This window comes from Serinus canaria, chromosome 1, assembly GCF_022539315.1.
Source record: "Serinus canaria isolate serCan28SL12 chromosome 1, serCan2020, whole genome shotgun sequence".
Lineage (NCBI taxonomy): Eukaryota > Metazoa > Chordata > Aves > Passeriformes > Fringillidae > Serinus > Serinus canaria.
This window is the reverse complement of record NC_066313.1, coordinates 37,151,239-37,171,672: the sequence shown is the minus strand read 5'-3', so window position 1 is coordinate 37,171,672 and position 20,434 is coordinate 37,151,239. Positions and strand designations below refer to the sequence as shown.

General features: G+C 42.0%; 1 protein-coding gene across 5 annotated transcripts in view; it reads left to right on the top strand.

Moving 5' to 3' along the window:
* The window catches only part of MTMR2 (myotubularin related protein 2), a 61,691-nt gene that overhangs the window by 330 nt on the left and 40,927 nt on the right, over window positions 1-20,434 (top strand). Inside the window, exon 1 of one of the 5 annotated variants that reach the window (XM_018908430.3) lies at window positions 14-134. The exons of 1 other annotated variant lie outside the window; for it this stretch is intronic. In XM_018908430.3, coding sequence (XP_018763975.1) covers window positions 112-134 — 23 coding nt within the window. In that variant the 5' untranslated portion in view covers window positions 14-111. Of the gene's footprint in view, window positions 1-13; window positions 135-3,046; window positions 3,156-3,252; window positions 3,271-4,017; window positions 4,089-20,434 lie in introns of those variants that run through there. 3 more of the 5 variants (XM_050980509.1, XM_050980364.1, XM_050980436.1) reach the window with 3 other exon arrangements.

Below are 20,434 nucleotides of genomic sequence, written 5' to 3'. Positions count from 1 at the left end.
TGTACCTGCCCTGGGGCTGGCCGTGGGGTGACGGAGCAGGAAGGCAGGCGTGGACTCTACTCGGCTGCGGCACAGCCGCTCTCTCTTTCAGGCCTTTAAGCAGGACAGGAGATGCTACCTCCACCGGGCTCTCGGTAAATCCCTGCATGGGCAGAGCAGTGCCCCTGCCCTTGGTACCTGCGGTGGAGGGATTTGGGAGATGGGCAGCACAGGTGAGCGGTGCTGGAAGGGCGGGCGCGGCACCCGCTCGGGAGCTGACTTTCAGCACGCTGCCGGGCCCACGCCAGGCCTTGTCCTCTTCAGGAGCAAATTTCCTGTGGCCTGTTGAACCTCTGTGGTTTTGCCACCATGGTTTTTTTTCTGGGAGCCTTACTTTGTGGTCTGAATGGCTTGTAGTGCCATGTGGGTAATATTCAAGGTCCTTAAGCCACGGAAGCCAAAAGGAGACTTGTATTCTTCCCACCGTCCATGAGCTACCAGTGAAATTTGAATTTAGTGACTGAAAGCACATCCTGCTTGGGCCTTGTGTTTGATGGAGAAGGTTGCAGTAGGGTAGCAAGGGCAGGCACTGAGAGACTGGTAGGGTTGGTGGTGTGGGAAGCCCTGGTGTGGTAGAGCCTGGGAGAAGGATATCCTGATGGCTGCTGAAAGTTGTTCTGTCCCATTCTGGCTGCCCTTGCCATGCCCAACTTGTAGGATCACTGGATAACTCAGGGTGAAGAGATCTCAGCATCCCTGACTCCAGCCTCCCACTCATACCAGAGACAGATTTAAGATCAGATATTTTACCCAGTTTGGTCTTGAAAACCTACAAAGATGAAGTGCACACAGACTCTCTGGACAGCCCACTGGCATTTCCTGTGTATCCTCCACTGGCACTGGGGCTGCCTTTTTGGTCCCCCTAAAGCAGTCTCTCCCCAGTCTTTCTGCACAGGCAGGGTGCTCCAGCCCTGCTATCCCAGTAGTGCTTCCTTTTACTCCCTCTAGCTCCCTAGTGACTTTCCTGCACTGTGAGGCTAATACCTGGATGAAGTATTCCAGAAATGCTCTACTGAAAGCTGAGAAGAGGGGGATCCTTTCCTGGATCTCCTGGCTCTGCCTCTGTTTTTAGAGCCCAAGATCCTGGTGGCCGCTTTGTTGGCAGCATCTCAAAACTCCCATGCTTGGCTGTTACCAACTGCTGGTCAGACAGGCAGCACCCAGTTTGCACTTGGGTTTCTTCATGCTTGAGTCCTTCATGACTCCTGACCCTCATTTCACCCTTCCTCATCGAATTCTTCTGTTCCCTGCTTTCTGTACTGGTTTCCTTGAGCAGTTTTACCAGTGCCCTGCCAGAACCTGCAGGCTTCTTTCCCCCTTACCTAACTGAGCCAATATATTCTTTTTATCTGTGCATCAGCTCAGGCAACTGGAGGCCATTCACTGTAAGAGGCCTGTGGACACTAAAGAGAGCCAGTGGCTACAAGGAAGCTCCTGTTGAGCCTCTCGGCAGCATGCCCTGCACAGATGAAACCATGGGGAAATTGAGATGATAAATCTGTTGCTGTTGAGCATGCGCAAGGCTGTGCCCTCCAAGCCCTGGAAAGGCCCAGACTCTTAACAGATTCCTTGGGATGTAAAAAGGTTTATTCAAAAGCTTTCAGAATCTCAAGTCTCTGCTTGAACATCTAGAGCCTGTAGAAGATAGCTAGCCAGTTTGGAGGGTTTAATGGACTCCAGACAAAATATGGGTCTTTGAAATAGATTAATGGTTTTCATCAGTAATTATTAATAAAAATACCCTCATCTTGAGTTGGTGTACGCTGTGAAACTTTTAGTTGAAATGGTTCAAGGTTAGGGCAAAATGACAAGAAAATAAAACCAGGGTTTTGTAATGAGAGATGGCTGGTGACCTTCAGAATGTTTATTATCAGCTTCCCTTGCCAATCTAATGATGCATATGCACAAATAAATATTTGTCTCTGAATTGGACAGTAGATTGATTATCATCAGGGTTTTTTCATTAAAGCTGTATTGCAATTTGATCTTATACATCAGAATAATTCTCTGAAGGTAATTGGACTATTTGTATGCATTTAAATATTTTAATCTCTGTGATTGTGATCTAACAGCTAGACTGGCTTCAAATTGTAACCTATGATACATTTTCACCAAATGATTTTGTTTAAAAAGAAGTTAGCTTTGGGGGTGATATGAGGAACACAATGAATCATGAGGATGCTGTCATCAGTTTTGATAATTCATTTTATTTAAAAGGAACAAAAATCAAAAAATGACTCAAAGGTCACTCATCCCAGAATCACCATTACCTAGCCATTTGAAGCCTTATTGGTTGTAGTTACTGAATTGTTTTATGCAAGATTTAGAAGACTTGGAAAGATGTTAATATGAAATACATACAGCAGTGCATTCTTTAGATTCTCTCAGCTCCTGGTTGGAAGTGTTGTTATTATTTCTAGAGGTACTTAAGATCTAGCTCCTCAAGGAGACATGCTTGATAGAGTTTACTTATACATAAGGCTGCTCACATCTGAATAAGTGAAACCAAGCACTGCTCACATCTTGAAGAACATTATAAGTTTGTCTTTTGATAAAGCACGTGAGATATGGCAATAAGGACATTTGACAGTGAAAGTTGCTTTGATATTTTAGTAGACCCTAGTAATGTGCAGTACTTGTGGTCCTTGAGGAAGATGTAGGAATAATTAAACAAATGTTACTAATTTCTGTCCCAACTAGAAAAACATTTGAAAAACTAGTGAGAGTTACAGTGTAGCTGTTTGTACAGGGTAAAAAAAATTGCCAACTCTCTGTGAAAATACCGAGTTAGTTTCAGATGAGCAGGTCACAGCTAATTAACTCAGCTGCCCTCATGGTTGTGCTGAAACAGCTGTTCTGCTTTTCAAGTCTCAGGCATCTCACCCAGTGCTGGCTTTGTGTGGCACAGCGCTGCATTCTGCAGCTCTCTGTGGTTTCCAGAGGTCAGTACTTAGGGTGGACATTCCCCTTCCATCCTGTTCTCATGGAAGACACATGACTGTGAGCCAGTTGCTCATAAAGAGCTGTGGTCGTATTTGACTAGCAGCTTGCAAAGGGTGCTTGAGTGTCTGCATTATCTGTCCAGGAACAATCCGTGAGACAGAAGAAGGAGTAAGGTAAAACACTGATTCAAACATTTGATGAGCTACAGTATGGTTATGTCCAGAAGAGTGAGCTTTTCTCAATGTTATGGACTGCTTTTATATCTCTAGAATGGCCTGAGGATCCTAGGTGAGTGAGTGATAAACACAGTTCAGCTGTGCTCATTATTCAGATTTCTTCAAGACCATTCTTAAAATGAATTTGTGGGTGGTTTGTTGTATTGTTGTTTTTGCAGATTTGAGGTTGTATACGGACTGTCTGACCTCTGGAATTCAAAGGGACAGCCAACAAAATTCTACCATGATTTTTCCCTTTTGTGAAGGGAAAGCGAGATAGAGTTGTGTATGACTTTAGCAGAACACATGACTTTAGGGAAAAAAGTGGTAGCAAACTTCTTATATTTACTTTCCATGAGAAGTGATTAGGCATTTTGTTCATGCAGCCTACGTGGTTATGTTCTGTAGTTTCTGAATGAGCATACAACTCTCTGTATTCCTCAGAAAAAGCATATCACAGTTCAGTCTAAACAATGGTCCCATAAGATAGCTAAGAGGCTTTCTGTTAGGTCTGCTGAAGATAAATTTGTGTTGCCTGTGCAGAAATGTGGAGGTGATTGTACTGTAAAAAAACTGCTATAGGAGATGTCAGTGATATTTCAACATCAGTATAAAATTAAGGAAAGATAAGGCAGTGGCTAAATGTTTCCCAGCAGCATGACTGTAGCAGTGCTTGATGTTACGGCTTTCTTGGTTGCTTGTTATCACCTTTGTTCTGGTGTTTATCATCCACAGAGGTCTGCAGACATTGTGGATCCGATGCACTGCATTTTGCTGAAGCATATGAGAGCAATCATGCTCCTTGTCTTTGTGTTTGCAGGGATAAGTCTGAAAACATAAACTCGGTGTAAATCAGTGCAGCGAGGTCTGTTGAACCGGTAACTCCATGAGGTATGAACTCCCCCCTTGTCTCAAATAAGGCTCTGTCAGTACCTGGTCTGATTTAAGGCTGTGTTGAAGGAATTCTTTCCCCGTGGGTGAGAGTGATGCTGGAAGGAGTTGGGTCTGTGAGCTGTTGGCTGAGGAGGGCTTTAGCTGTAGCACCACATTGCTACCAGATGTGTGAGCTTTGCTGATTGAGTTGTTTTGTGATGAGTCATTGAAGTTAGAGTTTGAAAGGGAAGATTTTTGCCAGTTCTGGTGTTTGGTGAAATGCGAGTAGCTGTCTTTTTCCTCATGGGCTTTGAGAGCATTTCTTGCATTTGATTTCTTGTAAGTGCAAAGCAAGGTTGTTACATTAAAGACAAGTACATTGCTGGCTGAGTGTTGATAATGAACTGGTTTTGCATCTCAGGAACTTGACACTAAGCCTACAACCAATTAGTGACTCCAGATGGGCTCATTATTGTTGATTTTAATAAATGAGTGATAATTTCTAACGCTTACTTGCAACTGAAGTCCATTCTGAGACAGGCCGTTTTTTCTGGTGTACTGTGTATTGCGAAGTTAAATAGCAGTTCTGCCTGCATATAGATCTGCAAAATGAGGAGAATCTTTTTTATAATATCAGGGTTTGGGGCAGAAAATAATGAAAATAACATTTAGTGAAAAGGAATTTAGAGCTTTTAATTTATAGCAGTGAAGAGAAACCATTGCCTCTAAAGAATTCACAAATTATTTTTACTAGAAATCTTTGCCATGCACATTTCTGCTTCTGCATTCAGCAGAAACCATTTCTACTGGTCCCAGAGTGCGAGACCTTCAGCTTAAAAGTTTTCCTCTGTCTGGCACATGCACATCTCTTGCTCCCAGTTCTGACCATTCAATAAAATGCTTTTTATTGATGGCAAAAATATTTGGGTTTAAGCATATTTTCCATTTGAGAATATAAAATATGATTGACCCTCACCGTTCATTGTGTTGTAATTAAGGTTACACTGGTGTTTAAAAGCCTCACAGGAATGTGCAGTATTGTAGTTCTAGCTGCAGTAGAGATGGTGATGCTTTCTGTGTTGACGAGATGGGGACTAGCTATTTAATTGTGCCTAAGCCAGTACTACTCTATTTTTAATAATGCCTGGTGGGTAATTTTACTAAGTTCTTGGAAGTGCAGTTGAGTACTGAGACTCCTTGCTAAGAGATTGGGCACAGCATGAGAAAGTCTAAGGATGGGATGAGAAGCTGCAGTGGAGGCATGAGGCAAGATCTGACAACTGGCAAGGAGTGAAGCTGGGCTCAGAACACGACTCTCCTGGGTCCCATCAAGCACTGCCTTCTCTGAAGAGAGATGGCAATGCTGTGTTGACTAGCAGTCTCTTTGCTAGACAGCGCTGAGTTGTACACGTAGTTCCTTAACTACAGGCTATTTACAGCATGGCTGCAGTCACAGAACCTGAATTTGAAGACTGTGGATGACCTGACAGTGTCAAATTACACAATTCCTATCAGTTGCTATTGTGCTCCTGATAGGTTAACACCTGCCTTGAATATATTTTGTGACCTAGTTCTGATGTTTTATTATCTCCCTTTGGTAACTCTTTTACACCTCATGTCTACAGGCAAGAACTACATTTGAAAAGGTCATAATACCTCTTTAATGGCTCAGAAGATCAATTGTCCACATCTTCTTTTTCATTAATCTTTTCCTGATGACCTGCTTTGCTGGTTTACTGGTTTTTCAGTTCTGAGTGTATCAGCAGTGTAAAAAGAGACTTGATCCATACACCAAAGGGCTTTTGTTGACTCAGGAGCTGGACTTGATCCTTGTGGTTCCCTTCCAGTTCAGGATATTCTGTGTTACCAGAAAGCTTAGTCAAGGAAAACAAACATCAGGCCTTCATATGAAATGAAGGAAACAGTCCAGAGGTCACCTTGATATATGGCTGTTATGTATAAGTGTAGTTGTAATACACCACATGAAAAAGTCTTTTGAATTGTCCATGGGAAGTCCATTACACCATGAGGGAAGAGTGTGACAGGAAGGGAATTAAGTGCTTGGTTTCTGGAGATGTCTGGGATAACCCAGGGAAGTGAGAATACAGGAGAGACACTGTCACAGTAATTACCCCATCTTCATTTTTAACTGAAATAGCATCTTGCTTTTTTTATTGCCCCAGTACTGGGAGCTAATTGAAGAAAAAAAAATCAGTGAAAGACAACAACAAAAAAAATCAGTGGAACTTTTCAAGTATTTGCTTTTCCCTTTCCTACCATCTGTAGTTACTTTTGCCAGAGAATGTTCTCACTCAGTAATTTTCCAGTGATTTCAAGGTAGCTCTTTTTTTGTTTCTCTCTTGCTTCTCTGCTACGTCAGTTCTTTGCCATTGCTTTCTAAACCCTGATATATTTGATGAAGAGAAAGTGTTAGCAGTTTTTGAGTCCATAACCCCTTCAAGGTGATTTTCTAGTAATTTTGTTAGCTCCTTACAAATGCTTCCACTTTACAGCTCTGGCTTCTGTAGTCTTCTGGCCATGGCTCCAGAACCATTAATGCTAGGTCACCCAATGATTCAAATCTGGTCTGGGTCAGGTATGGGTGCATGATCATATTTCTGCTGAACTGTTTGCTAAAACAGTAGTTTACGGGTTTTTTGGTTTTTTTTTTCTTTTTTTCTGGGAAGACTGGCAACACCTGTTTAGAATGAAACAACATTTTTATCTGGATTTATTTACTGTGATGTGAAGACTGCATGTCCAGACAAAGTGTTACACTCAAAACCTTGTTCACAGCCAAAAAGGCAGTGTGTTTTTACACAGCAAAGAATTTATTAGCATAACTGAATTTTTGGAAGTCTAATCACAAGTAATCCAGATGCAATTATTACAGAAAAATAAAGAAGAATAATGCAGTTAAAACTGTTGTACCTTTAGTTCTTGGTTTCTATCCCTCTTCCTGGTGTTAGGTTCACCCCCCTTCTGCTCCAGGGTTGCTGATTTATTCTGGTAGTAGTGGGTGTTGGAACAAACTGTCAGCATCTGGAATACTTTCTTGGGAAAGGTTTGAGAGTCATAAGTGGGATTTCTCTCTTGCTCTACGTATGTGACTTTGAGTGATTTCCGCAGAGGTAGAGTATGCGTTCTCGCTGTTAGATTGTATATATTAGCTCTTATTCTCGCTCATTGAGCTCTTCCTCTTTCTCTCGTTCTCTCTTTATTAGATGGGAGAGTTAGAGCGTGAGTATGAGGGGATCTGGGAGCGCGGCTCTGCGTTGTATGGCGGACAGAGGGAGCGGATGGAAGAGGGCTTGAGAGAGGGACGAGATGAGAGCGGTCGAGCGGGCTAGATGTCTTAGGTAGAGAGGTCTGCTTTCTCGATTTCGATAGTCGCTATGCTCTCTGTAGAGTGTTCTATGGATCTATTGCTTATGGATATCTTGGAGGACTGTATATAGTTAGCCTGATGATGCTTTCTCTCTTTCTGAGATTAGTATCTTCTCGCTGTATTCTTGACCTTTTCTCTCTGTTAGCTCTTTCTTCGTTCTCTCATTTCTCTCTTCCTCATTTATTTTCTATCTTTCTATATTTACTCTTTCTCTCTTTCTCTCTTGATCTATTTCTCTATTTATCTCTTTATCTCTTTCTCTATTGTCTCTATTGCTCTCTTTCTATCTTTCTCTCTTTCCTCTTTCGCTTCTTCTCTCCTTACTCTCTTTTCTCTATTTCTCTCTTTCTCTTTTCTCTATTTCTATATGGTATATTCTTTCTCTCGTTCTTCTCTTTCTCTTTTTCTGAAGCGATCCACCTGGGGTCATTTTAGTAAGTTTGGTGAAACAACTTTACACCTGTCTTTTTTCTTCATTGGTCTGCAGTTCCACATTGCATCTGAGCTTTTGCTATACATAGTTGCTTTTGTGGGTATTAGACACCATTTCTTTGTTCTCTTTGCTATTTCTGAAGCCAGTTTTGTCGAGCTCCAGGTCTGCATTTCTTTGGTTGACCACTGGTGATTTGTTTATGGCCATGGTCTCGGGTGCCAAGCCTGTGCCCCGTTTCTCATCCAGTGCCTCTACTCCTCCATGCCATATCCTGTTTCTCCACTTCTCAAGTCCTCTGCTGTGGTACCAGACTGTTGTATTTCTTTCTACAAAGTTACATTAGTGGTAAATATTCTGTATAGGAAAAAGTAGCTGCTTTTTACTGTCTGTGCAAAGCTGTGGGAGGGGGTATACATGCCTGACCAGTTACAGAAATTGTAGTCACACCTAAACCAGTTAAACCAAAGCTACAAGCAGGCCGAGAAAAGGCAAAGCAAAAGTGACACATCCCAAGACCATGAGAATTCACTACAAAGCTTATGGCCTATGAGGAACAATGGCAGTACTGAATGGCAGGGCTAAAGGTTAACCCATCTATTTTTTTTCTGTGCAAACTATAACTGCTGGAGTGAATATACCTGTGATCATTGCTTTATGTTTTGTGATCAAAGTGTTTGTTGTGTTTTTACCCCAGTACAAAATGAACTGATAAATGAATTACTGAGCTGAACCATAGCCTCATTTGTACCTTCTGCCTTTAGTGAAAATAAAGCATTTGTGCTGTTTTTATTGCAGTTTTAATAAATCCTGTTGTTGACTTCAGTTGATATCACTGCTCAGTGGTCTACTCAAAGAGAAAGATTGCACACATTGGCAGCAGGATTGCCTTCATGAACAGATTCTGCTAAATCTGCCCAGGAAAGGGCTGGAGGCTGGGAATGAGTTTCGTGCAGTTGTGAGCTTGAAGGGCCTGCCTGCTGTGGAGGGCAGATGCTGAAGGTAAGGGCAGGTCACTGGGACCTGTAGTACCAGAGATGAATTGCTGAAGGATGACTGTCCAAATCAGTTGATTTAACCAGCAGATGGATACCTTTTAACAAATCGAAATTGATCAGCATCTCACTTGTAAGTAGAACTTCTCTGAAAAGAAATTAAAAATGTGGGGCCCTCTCTTCATATTTTACCCAAGTTGACTTTTGAGTAGACTGTTCTTGAAAATTAAGGCTGTGTCTTCCAGTCTTAGAATTGATATCTCACTCCCACACAGCAAATGAACCCCCACACCTTATGAGGGAGTACTTCCCAAGTCTTTTTCCTCAAAGGTGAAGCAACATACTAACAAAGTAGTCCTTAAACACTGGGGTGTGAGAAGGAGGGGGGGGATGTGGGGGACTATTGTGGATGTGTTCAGGGTTTGTGCCAGCAGAGCAGTCTTGGGTTTTCAGTATTCCCACCTGTTTGGGTACAGCTTGTGCTGATCACTGCTGTCTCCAGCACCACAGAAAGACAGAGTTCGCCTTTTTTTGTTAAAACATACTCTGATTCTAGATTACACATTTGGAATCCAGCATGGTATGCTTCCACCTTTCATACAGAAAAATACAGGCATCCTGCAGGAGATTTTTCTCATCTGATTGGATCAACACAGAGTTCTGGTAGTCTCTGGGTTGGTGGTTTTTCTTTTTTTTCTTTTTATTTTTTTATTTTTTAAGACAATGAGAAAAAATCAATTTTGTAGACAATGAGTCATCTCAGTTTCTCCACAGTGACTCTAAGCAGAGCCTACAGTGAGTAATTCAGATGTGACCACCTACACAGAACTCCCTCCCCATCATTGTGGTAAGGGCAAAGAGAGCATTGAATTTGGGTTGTTCTCAACTCCAAAAGAGGAAGGAGCTATTTCTTAACTCACAGCATCCCTCTTTTTTATATGTTAACTAAATATATTTGTAACTGAGAAGAGAGCAGAGATTTGTAGTCTGGTTTCCTAAACCCCATTTCTCCATGTATCTGTATATATTTGTCAAGTTTGTCCACTGATAATTTTTCTAACATTTAGACAGTTTTAGCCTTGTGTTGCAGAGGAGTGAAAATAGTAACTTGTGACAAGTTTTTCATTTAAGCAAAAAAATGGATATAGGAAGGGAGGGCACAGCAGTTTTTCCTTTACAGAAAAAGTTTATTTGATTTGCAACAGAAGGCAATACCTAGATGAGAAGGATATAATGAATATGTGCAGATTGTTTTGGACAAGGCTTCTCTCAAGTAGGAGAAATACATCATATTCTGTTATTTTTGCATTTCCTTCTTCCCCTTTACTTTCTCATACAAACTACTCTTTCACAAGGCACTGATCTCCATTAAACCAGGGTAGGAGCTGGTTCAGATTGCTATATCTCCATGGGAAGTAGGTATCTAAAACCTCTCTACCCTCAGCAGAATCAATAAACTCCACAAGTAATTCAGTAGAGAAAAGATAAGGATCCACTCCAAGAAGGCTGAATAGCTGTCTAAACTCCACTGCCTGGGTTCCCCTTGGTTTAGTAGAAGCAAACACATCCATGTTATCCACAAGCCAGAGGCAAACTATTCTGACCTCATTGATCCTATTCCTTTTTGTGTTACTTGGCTTTTCACATACACTGATTTCTGCTTAAGGAAGCAGAAGTGGCAGGAGGAAGTGGCTGTGGGTGATCTTAGTTTAGCCCTCATTTCAGATGAATGAGAACTGATGAACAGAAAATCCTCTGATGAGCTTGCATAGTTTTTATTCCTCATTTCACTGCAAGGCAGAAGAATTCGAAAGACCTTTGTTTTCAACATGTACCCTAGAAGTTCTTCTTCATGTTGAGATGGAACTTCTTGTATTTTAGTTTGTGGCCCTTGCTCCTCATCCTGTTGCTCGGCACTACCAGGGGAGTGTGGCGCCGTCCTCTTGGCACCCACCTGGGAGATACTGGTGAAATCCCTTCTGTGTTTATGGAAACATCTTATGTTGACCTAGGGGGAATTTCAGGAAATAAAGCTGCTAAATTATTGAATACTTGTCTGACTTGAGCCTTGAAATTTTGTTAGGGACTAATTTCATGCAGGGGCTGAACTGTCAACAGAATAAAGGTGTTCCCAGTCTTTTTTTCTGAGCTGAATGTGGCAGAGCACATGGCTGCGTGTTGTCTGTGAAAGCTTAGCAAGGTGTTACAGTTTTGCTAGGTGATACAAGGCTCTCCACATTGGCTATATTTATCCATCCTTTCCTCCTTCTTTTGATTTTTCCCAGGATGGAACAAGTAATGTCATTGATTAGTAAATCACTGGTATTTTTAATTCCTGTGGGTGTTAGGTTTATTGGGGTGAGGGGGTTGTGTGGTATGTGTTTTAAAGAAAATCAGAAAGTTTAACAATATGTGTTACGTTCTAACTAAGGTGTTTCTTAAATAGGGACATAGGAAGGAAGCTAAAGAAAAAAACTGAGACAGCACATGAACTGTGAGAAGTACACGTATATTTGGTTAATCTAAACACAACTGGTTCTTAGTACATAGCTAGAAATTGAGGTGCTGCCAGAATACAAATTGTAAAAGACAAGTTACATCTGTCTTTTTATTGAGTTCTTGTTTCTCTCCTAGGGTAAGTACTCATTAATACAATTCTTGTTTCTCTTTCTTTCCTTTAACAAGTTAATAGCCTTTTCCTAAAAAATAAAAATTGACAAGAAAATGAAAGATTTGTTGTTCTGTGTTTCCAATTTTTTTTCTTTCTCCTTGCTCTCCGGTTCTGGACTAATTTTGCAAATTGGCATGGGAATGTCTAAATTTGCATCAAAATCTTGATAGTTTTTTACTTGTATGTCTTTCTTTGGCTTGATAAGTTTTTAAAGGAAGGATGTCAGTGTTTATAAGGTAGATATAAATATTGATTAACTGCAAGGGTGATTTTGAATTGTATGTAGGATTTCCATCATGGCTTTTGTCTTTATTCAAAGTACTTGTGGAGACAGTTGGATGTTGCCAGCTCTCTTTTTCCTGTGGGAGGCAGTGAGAAATCCAAGTTTTTTCTGATACAGGAGATAGCAGGACCACCCAGGTGTCTTAGTTCTCTGCCACAGGACATCCTGAGCTCTGGAATCAGCATTTTCCACAGGCAGGGCTAGCAGACAATGGGTGTTCTTGTACCACCAGGGGCCACCTGAGGTTGGAGTAGTGAGTTCCCGTTTTGCCAGAGCAGTCTTGCAGCATGGAGATTCCCTTGGCTGAGGCAGCTGCCTGGGCTGTCTGAGGGAGAAAGCTGCAGGTCAGGACATGTGCTGGTTCATTGCAGCCCAGGAGATCTCTTGCCAGACGTCTTGTCAATCAGCCATCTCCCTGTTGGCATTCTGTCTGTCCCTGTGCAGCACTGCTTCAGCCATCTGAAGCCTGAGGTGCTGGAATGTCTCCACCTCAGCCATATTTTTTTGACCTAGAAATAGTTTTCTCAGCGCAGGCAAGATCTTAATTTCTAGTTTAGTCCTGCCCTCTGTAGCATTTGCTATTTGAAAACAAAGGCTCTAGCTTCTTCTGAACAATACCAGAGATGCCAAAAAGAAGCATAGCAATAACCCAGTGTAGGAAACCACAGAGAAGAACAGGTGAGAGTGCTGTTCTCTAGACAGCCTTGTTTATGTTGGCAGTAAACAGAGTTGTGTTTTGAACCTCTCTTCATTTTATAGGTTTGATTTATCGTCATGCTACGGGCTTGTGCTGGTGGTTGTAAACCCATAAGCTTTGGAGCACAGACCCAGATGTGTGCACCATCTCTAGGAGGTCTGTCAGACCTTTTTCCCAAGGCCTAGGGCAGAGCCAGATGGACAGGGCTGCCTTTCCATTGTGTCACCTGGAGAATGTGGGATGCCTGCCTTGCCTGCAACTCCCTGCCCAAACTCATAATGCTGCAAGCAAAAGTGCTTGTGCTGGGCTGGATTTTGCAATCCAAACATTTCCATTAGGAACTGGAATCAGACCAAAATACTGCATTATCAGCCTGCTTTCAGAAGGTAGGAACTAACTTTGCACTCCCTGGATATGGGCTGAAATTAAATTGGTAGAGCAGAGTCAAAATGTCAGTTCCCTGCGGAAGTCTAACAATTTCTTGAATTATTTTTTTTTTTCTTTTCTCTTGTAGCTGAGGATCATCCCATACCAGCTGGGAGCTTGTTAGAAACTGAACTTCCCTTTTGTTCCTCTCATGAATACAGATCATTTTGTAGTTATCTTTCTTGTGCTGATCAGAGAATATTGATTCAGGGGTCTCATAGCTCTTGTCCTTCCTGGTTTTTACCTTCTGGATTGTTGACTCATGAGAGCATGGTACTGTGGGCTCCTTGCTGTTATTAATTACATGATGCATATTGGTTTGTCTTTGGGCGTTGGTCTTTATTCTTGGAATCTTGCAAATATTTTAAACAATCAGCCTATTGTTTAGCAAGTACTCTACACTCACAGTAGGCCTTTTGTGGATTTCAGTTTAAAAAAAATATAAAAGAATGACTAATGGTGCTTGTGACACTGTAGTCCATTGTGTAACTATTGAGAGCAAAATTTGCATTCCTAGAAAAGCTTGTTCACAGTCAAAATATAAGGCATTTTCTTTATGGCTCATGGGAAAAGATGTACTGTATATTCAGCTCAGGATGCTACTTGGAAGGATCAACTTTTAAAAAATGTCATTTTCCTCCATTGGAACATTGAAGTCAGACTGAGACCCGGCTTTGCTTGGCAACAGAAGCGACTTTTTCATTCAGGCAAGTGGCATGGGGGGGCTATTTTAGGTCTGTCACATACATGCACCATGATTTGTTTGCTAAAGTGGCTTCTCTTTTAGATGATGGTCAACTTTGACATTGATGGCCCTTTTAAATAGCGAGAGTATGATATTAAGTGATATAAATGTATGCCTGCTCTGAATGCTGGAGGCAGCCTGGCAGTCTGTGCTTTTTTTTTCCTTCAAAAGCATATTTGTTTATGGCTTTTATTTCTTTCTCTCTGAGGTTGTCACATGTCAAGCAGAGGTTGAACTGGGATCTTTAAATGTTTAGAAAAATTGTGAGTTCCAGTCAACTCACCTGAAACTAATAGCTGTCTGTCCTGCATGCGCCTAAAAAGATGGTACTGGATGCTCAGAGGGGTAAGGCTGCATCTTACATATGCTATAGGTAGTTTCCTGTGGCATTTGGTGTCTAGGTAGAATTAGTCTGTTTTGACTTTGTATTTCACTGTGAAGAATTAAGATCCAGTCACTGCTCACTGGAGATACCACTTCTTTGTTGGTCAGTGAAATCTCTTTGGGAGAGGCATAGCCTTTGATAATGGGCACATGTGGTGCCCATCACTGTGGAATTCCTGTTTTGGGAGGGATGGTGTTAAAATGCTAAAACTTAATTTACAGCAGTAGAACCTGTTTGTGGCAGATTGGAAGCCAGCACAGAGTGCCCAGCTCCTGCTGCAAGGCCCTGGTTGCATCCAGTAAGATGCCAAGAGAGCTTTCAAGTGCTTGCCTGGAGAGGGGTGTAGGAGGGACTTCTGAGGCCCTTAGGAGTATGTGTGTATACACAGATAAGGATTATGGGAACCACTTAGCACAGATCCATGGAGAGCTGCTGCAAATGGGAGAGTCTGATGTGGGCAACAGCTGGGTGTCCCAGGCCAGTTCAGCCAGTACTGGCTAGGACAGAGTCATATTCATGGGGAACAAACGCTGGTCTGTCTCTCTCTGCTCTGATGTGACCCAGGAGGTTTTTCAGTATAAGCTTTTTCTTCTCCTGAAGAAACAGGAGTGTTGAAAGTATTGGGGAGGGAATGTTGTCGGTCTGAGTTTGGGAAGTGAGCTGGGAGCACTCAATACCTCTGGAGCATTATACTTGTAAGAGAACGGCCCAAGTGCTACAAGTGCTTCTATTCATGGCCCTGCTGTAAATTCAAATCAATTGGACCCAGCTCTCTTGGCATCTGAAACTTTAAATTAAATTGTATTTGCCACTCGTCATCATTAATTTGCAGTTTTCACCTTGATTAATTTTTAGGAATGTACATAATGAGAAACTTTTAAAAAAACAGGAAGAGAGGAAATGGAAATTTGCCCTCTACAGTGTTTTTCTCATTTATGACCTCTGTGCCTGAAACTGTATTGCTCAGTGGTGCATTTTGTCACCTGTTTTCTCTGTCAGTTCAGTGACTATTGAAACAAAATACTCTGTTTGATACAGAAGAAATGGTGTGAGCAGCTCATGCCAATTAGTGTCTGAGTAATTGGCACATCTTTGTGAGCAATGAAGCAGCTGCTTGTTGTGCTGACAGAGATAGAATATTCATAAAGAAGGTGCTGGAAAGGTGGCTTTATCATCACTGACTACTGATTTTGGTTGTGTTATTTATAGGAGTGAGCCAGGTTAGTTTTTAAGACATTAGTACAATAAATAGGTGTCCTCAAGCCCTGTGCATGTACTGCAACTCAAAGTGGGCATATTTTCCAGAGATGTGTTTCTCTTCTGTTCCATGAATTTTTTTGAGAGTTCTGGGTGTTAAATTCATATACATATTCTCACTCCTGGATTTAGGAAGGGAACTTTAGGGATCAGAGCTTAATCTTATCTTCTTTCTTTTTATGTTCTCTAGTTTTGGTTGTGGGTTTTGTGGGTTTTTTTTGGGTTTTTTTTTTTTTTGTTTATTTTGTTTTGGTGTTTTTTGGTTTTTTGTTTTTTATTTTTAGGCAGTATCTTACCAATTATAAGCAAGACAAAAGTCTCTTTTTAACTTTTCAGTCTGAACAAGTGTCATAGAACCATAGAATGGTTTGGGCTAAAAAGGACCTTAAAATAATCTAGTTACACCCCCCCTACCATGGGCAGAGACATCTTCCACTAGACCAGGTTGCTCAAAGCCCCATCCAGCCTGGCCTTGCACACTTCCAGGAGTGGGACATCCACAATTTCTCTGGGCAGCCTGTGCCAGTCTCACCACCCTCATCATATCCAGTCCCTTTCTGCACAGGATTTACTTCTCTTTGGGAAGGTGTATATGATTTATGTTCTTGCTGATCAGAAGTATAGTATGCTATACTGTATGGATACTTTGTGTTTTTGCTGAACAGAATGAGACACACTTCTAAGAGCTTGCTCAGAAATGACCATTCTCAGTAATTACAGGCTGAGATGGTTTAGCCAGATCACACCTTATATTCATTTTGTGACTTCTAAGATTTTGCCAGAAGTTGTTGTTTGGTTTAAAGTGATACATGTGTGACTTTTCTTCTTGAGTCACACGATATAAGAAAAGAGTTTGTATGGAGTGGTCATCCTTAGGTCTGATGTTCACAGAAAGCTTTTCACAGAGATCACAGAGCAGGAGTTTTTCTTTCCTCTGGAGTGTGAAAACAGCAAAGTAAAATGTCCTGGCTTTGGAATATGAAGAATGTTGTATTAAGTTCTACAGGGGTAAGGATAGAAGAGCTCAGTCCATCAGAAATGGTGCATTGGTCTGTATCAAGTTAAAGCTTCAGGGCTTCATGGTTTGATTCTGGCAGTTTCTTTGCGTCTTTGTGCTTATCTTCTACCTGACTTGGATTCACTGCCATGCTCAGATCCTCACAAGGTCAAAGCACCCTCTTCAGAAGCTTGTACTTGTTCTTTCTACTTCCAAGGAAAACTATTGCTTCTCTGTGCTAGGAAAGAAAGAACTTCATATTCAAACTCCTAGTGTAACAATAGCCAGAGCAAATGGCAACTATGAATTTTGTTTCTCTTCCTGGCAAATGACATTTTATGATATTTTTTGAAGTGGCTTAAGACTTTATCACGTGTTTCCCCCAAAATACATCTCCTGCATGTTCATAGTTTAACAGGTCAGGTTTGTGCATCACAGACATTTCTGTTTGCAGCTTCTTTCCATCTTTGTTGACACTTTAAGCTCAGCACGCTGGCATACCTTCAATTCTGCTACGGGTGCAGTAATAGCTTTCAATTGCCTGAACAGGAACCACCGGAGGGCATCTGTCTGAGTCTGAATTATGTTTGAAAACCACCTGGCATGTTGTGGGATAGTCCTAATAATAACAATGAACACTTTATCAGGAGTTGAGTCACTGTGCTCAGTTTCCAGTGTAATACTCCTACTAGTTGCATGTATATATTCCTTATAGCCAAAGGGTTACTACTGTGTGCAGACATTGTATAAGATCATTGTGCCGACAGCTCACATTTGGACCATTTATCATTCAAAATCTGGCTAAAAGAAAAACATTTAAATAATAAAAATAATTACCAAGATGAAAGACAGATCAGTGTTAGTTACACCCTAAACCTGTTTCCTGCTTCTGCATGGGGGAGGAATGAGGAGAGGAGTAAATAGGGATGGCAGTCACAGGAGTAAGGTGCTTTCCCTGAAGGTGCTTTTGGCCTGTTGAAGGGGTCTCTTTTCATACTTAACACAGACATCCATCAACAAGGAAAAGGTAGAGCTGTCTGGTCCTGAAGGATGGGGAAGAGAAAAGCTCAAGGAGGTCCTTGGTCATCCCTGGTTCCTCACAGGAGCTCACTTATTTTTCTATAGGCGGACTCAAAGTATTTTGTGAATCTGAGTATATGTTGTTTTCCAGAACATTGATGAGGTTCAGAACCAATACCATAATTTTGCATGTTTAAGTAGTATTGCAGCTAGCAATGACTGGCATAGCTCTAGTATTTCTCACCCTGACTGAGATCTGTCCAAACCTACCTGTGTTCTCAGATGTTTGTCAGGTGCCCCCCAACCCAGTGCTTACATGAGCCCATCATGCCCATCCCTCAGGTCTGCTCTGTGTTGCCTTACTGGTGAAATGCAGCTGTTGAGGGTTTGTCCCTGTGAGAACAGAATGTCCTCAGCGGGGTCTTCAGCACATTAAACTGATGCCAGACATACCCGTCAGGCTGCCAAAAGTACTGCACGTGACAGCTTTAACTTCACATTGCCAAAAGCTGGGATAATGTGCAGAAGCCATGACAGAAGCATGAGTAAATGATTTGCTTGAGATGATGCAGAGGGAATGGTGGCAAAGCATGGAGGGAGCTCTGGTGTCCTCATTCTGAGTTTGTGTGCCGGTCCCAGGATGCTTTCCTGTTCTCCCCCACCCAAAGGCATATGAAACTCTGTGGTTTGAGGATCTTTGCTGTTGTATTGGCAGCAAAGGGGAGCTAAGATTGACTAAACCACTGAAACTAATAAACTTCTCATGTGCATGCAGGGACATCAGATTAATTAGTTTGCTAAGCAGTGGAGTTGGAGCTGTGCAGCTGCCTGACAACGATAAGAGGAGGGAGCCACAAACCAGTGGCCATTCTGCTGTCTGCTCCTTCCTTCCATCTCAGCTCCCTGGAAATGGCAGATGAGAACAGAGGTAGTGAGCCAAACATATGCAACCTATGCATACTGTGCTGAGTTGCATAATCCAGGGGTATTGTTCGCTGTGTCTGCAGGAGTGTCTTCCCAAAAGCTCCCACTGCTGTCACTGTAGGGAGGCTTCACTGGTAGTTTCTGCAGGTGCACAGGGACATTGGTGTGGGGAGCTTTTGAAAATCCACTCCTAAAATGCAAATGCTTTCCTTCTTTAACAGCCACTTGAAGCCAAGTGTGATCAATAAACAGAAAACACTTTCACAGCCCAGACATACTGTGGATTATGGTTATCCCCCTTTTTCCTTTTTCTTTTTCCCCTGCATAATGCTGTTTGCCCCTTAATTTGAAAGTGAAATTAATTAAGAATTTCATAAAAATCTTTGGTTTACAATAATTAGATAATCACTGCTTGTGTATTAAGCAGTCACTGGGAATGTATCTGGGCAGACAAGTTGTGTCAGCAGGAAAACTGGTGAAATTTTGATCCTTTTGTTAGCACTTTCCCTCCCTGGGAGCTTTTCAGAGCAAGTTAGACAGACAGCTCTTGGGAACTTTTTGGGTCTAGCTTGTCCTCGCTTTGGGGCAGAGACTAGCACGCTCCACTAAACCTGTCTGGTCTTTCCAGCTCCCCTTTCTGTCTCTAAAGGACCTTAAATTTTTGATGCAAATGCTTCTGCCAACAGGTTACTGTGATTTTGCTATGGTTGTCTAGTTGAGTAAGCTGTCCTGCATGGGGTACAGGGCCAGGTCAGCTGCTGGTGTGCCCTGGCTTAGGTACTTACACCTGTGCTAAAGGATTTGTAAACTCAGCAGAGCTGCTGACCTTTAAAATGCATTTAAATACACAAAAGAGTGGGCCCTGAAAGGGGAGGGAGCTAGAAGGCTTCTGGAGGCTTACCCTGAGCCTCTGGCTCCCCCGGCTGGAGCTGGTGTGGGAGGAGGCGCAGGGGGGACCAGGGACAAGAGTCAGGCTTGCCACCCAACGATAATGGCATCTACAGTATCTGCTTGCTCTTCACTGATGGCTTTTGAGTACCTTAAAGTACTCTCTAAGTACCATCTCCTTATAGGTTGCTGTACAGTAAATGGGTGCTGCTCTGTGGAATGATTAAATTAAGTGGGTTTTGTTTTTTTTTTTTGTTTTTTTTTTAATGCTTTTAAAAATCAAATTAAATAAATTGGTGCAAAGACGAAGGTGAAGACTGACCATGCAGGAACCAGGCTGAAAGAAGTTTCAAGGGAACACATAAGGGGTCTGAGCTCATTTAAGGAGAGTAATGTAAAAATGTGGTTTAGTGCTAAGCCTAATTTAGCATGCCTGCAGGCTGCTGTGCGCAAAGTGTTCTCAGCCTTCCTCATCATCTCCAGATACAGATTCCTTCCCTCTCTGTGTGCTGCATCTGATGATTTATATAGCCATGTAATGAATCCAGTCAGCCTTGTTACCCAACAGAAGACTTTTTTCCTGTTTATTAATAGTTTACTGCCCCATCAGATGCAGATTGAACCGTGCATCCCATGATGCCTGTCCAGCACAATGGAGATGGCAGCAATGTGCAGTCTGGGTCCAGAGGAGAGAGGAATGTGAGCAGCAACTTTAAATCTCTTTTGTTGTAATGTGAAACTATACCCAGATACAGTGCTTATATGAGGCCTTTTCATTCACAAGGATGGGAGGTTTTACAGATTTGGTTCTTGCTGTTTTAGTGTAAGATGATTTTCTGCCTGAACAGAGACTGTAGGGTGGCTGGGGCAGGAGTCCTATGCACAAGTCAGTCTGGCCATCCGGAATTATGTGAGTTTACCTGGCAACACCACAGGAGTTGAGCATGTTGGAAAGCTGAGTGATTGGCTCTTGAACCTTGTACAACAAGTGCATTCAATGGAACTGTGCTAATTGACTGGCACACCAGTAATTTATTTTAAATAACTTTTTACTGTTCCTAAAGGTTCCATTTTGAAGTTTCTACTTCATAGGATGAAAGAGGTGCCAGTGCTCTTTAGTTCTTGAACAGACAGGACTAACTCCCAGCAAGAGTCCAATTTTTCTGTGGTCCTTTTTGTTTTCAACACTCCCTGTGCAATACTTTGCCAAACTCCAAAGAATAGAAATAAAAACGGAACATTGTGGCCTTTTGGTGGC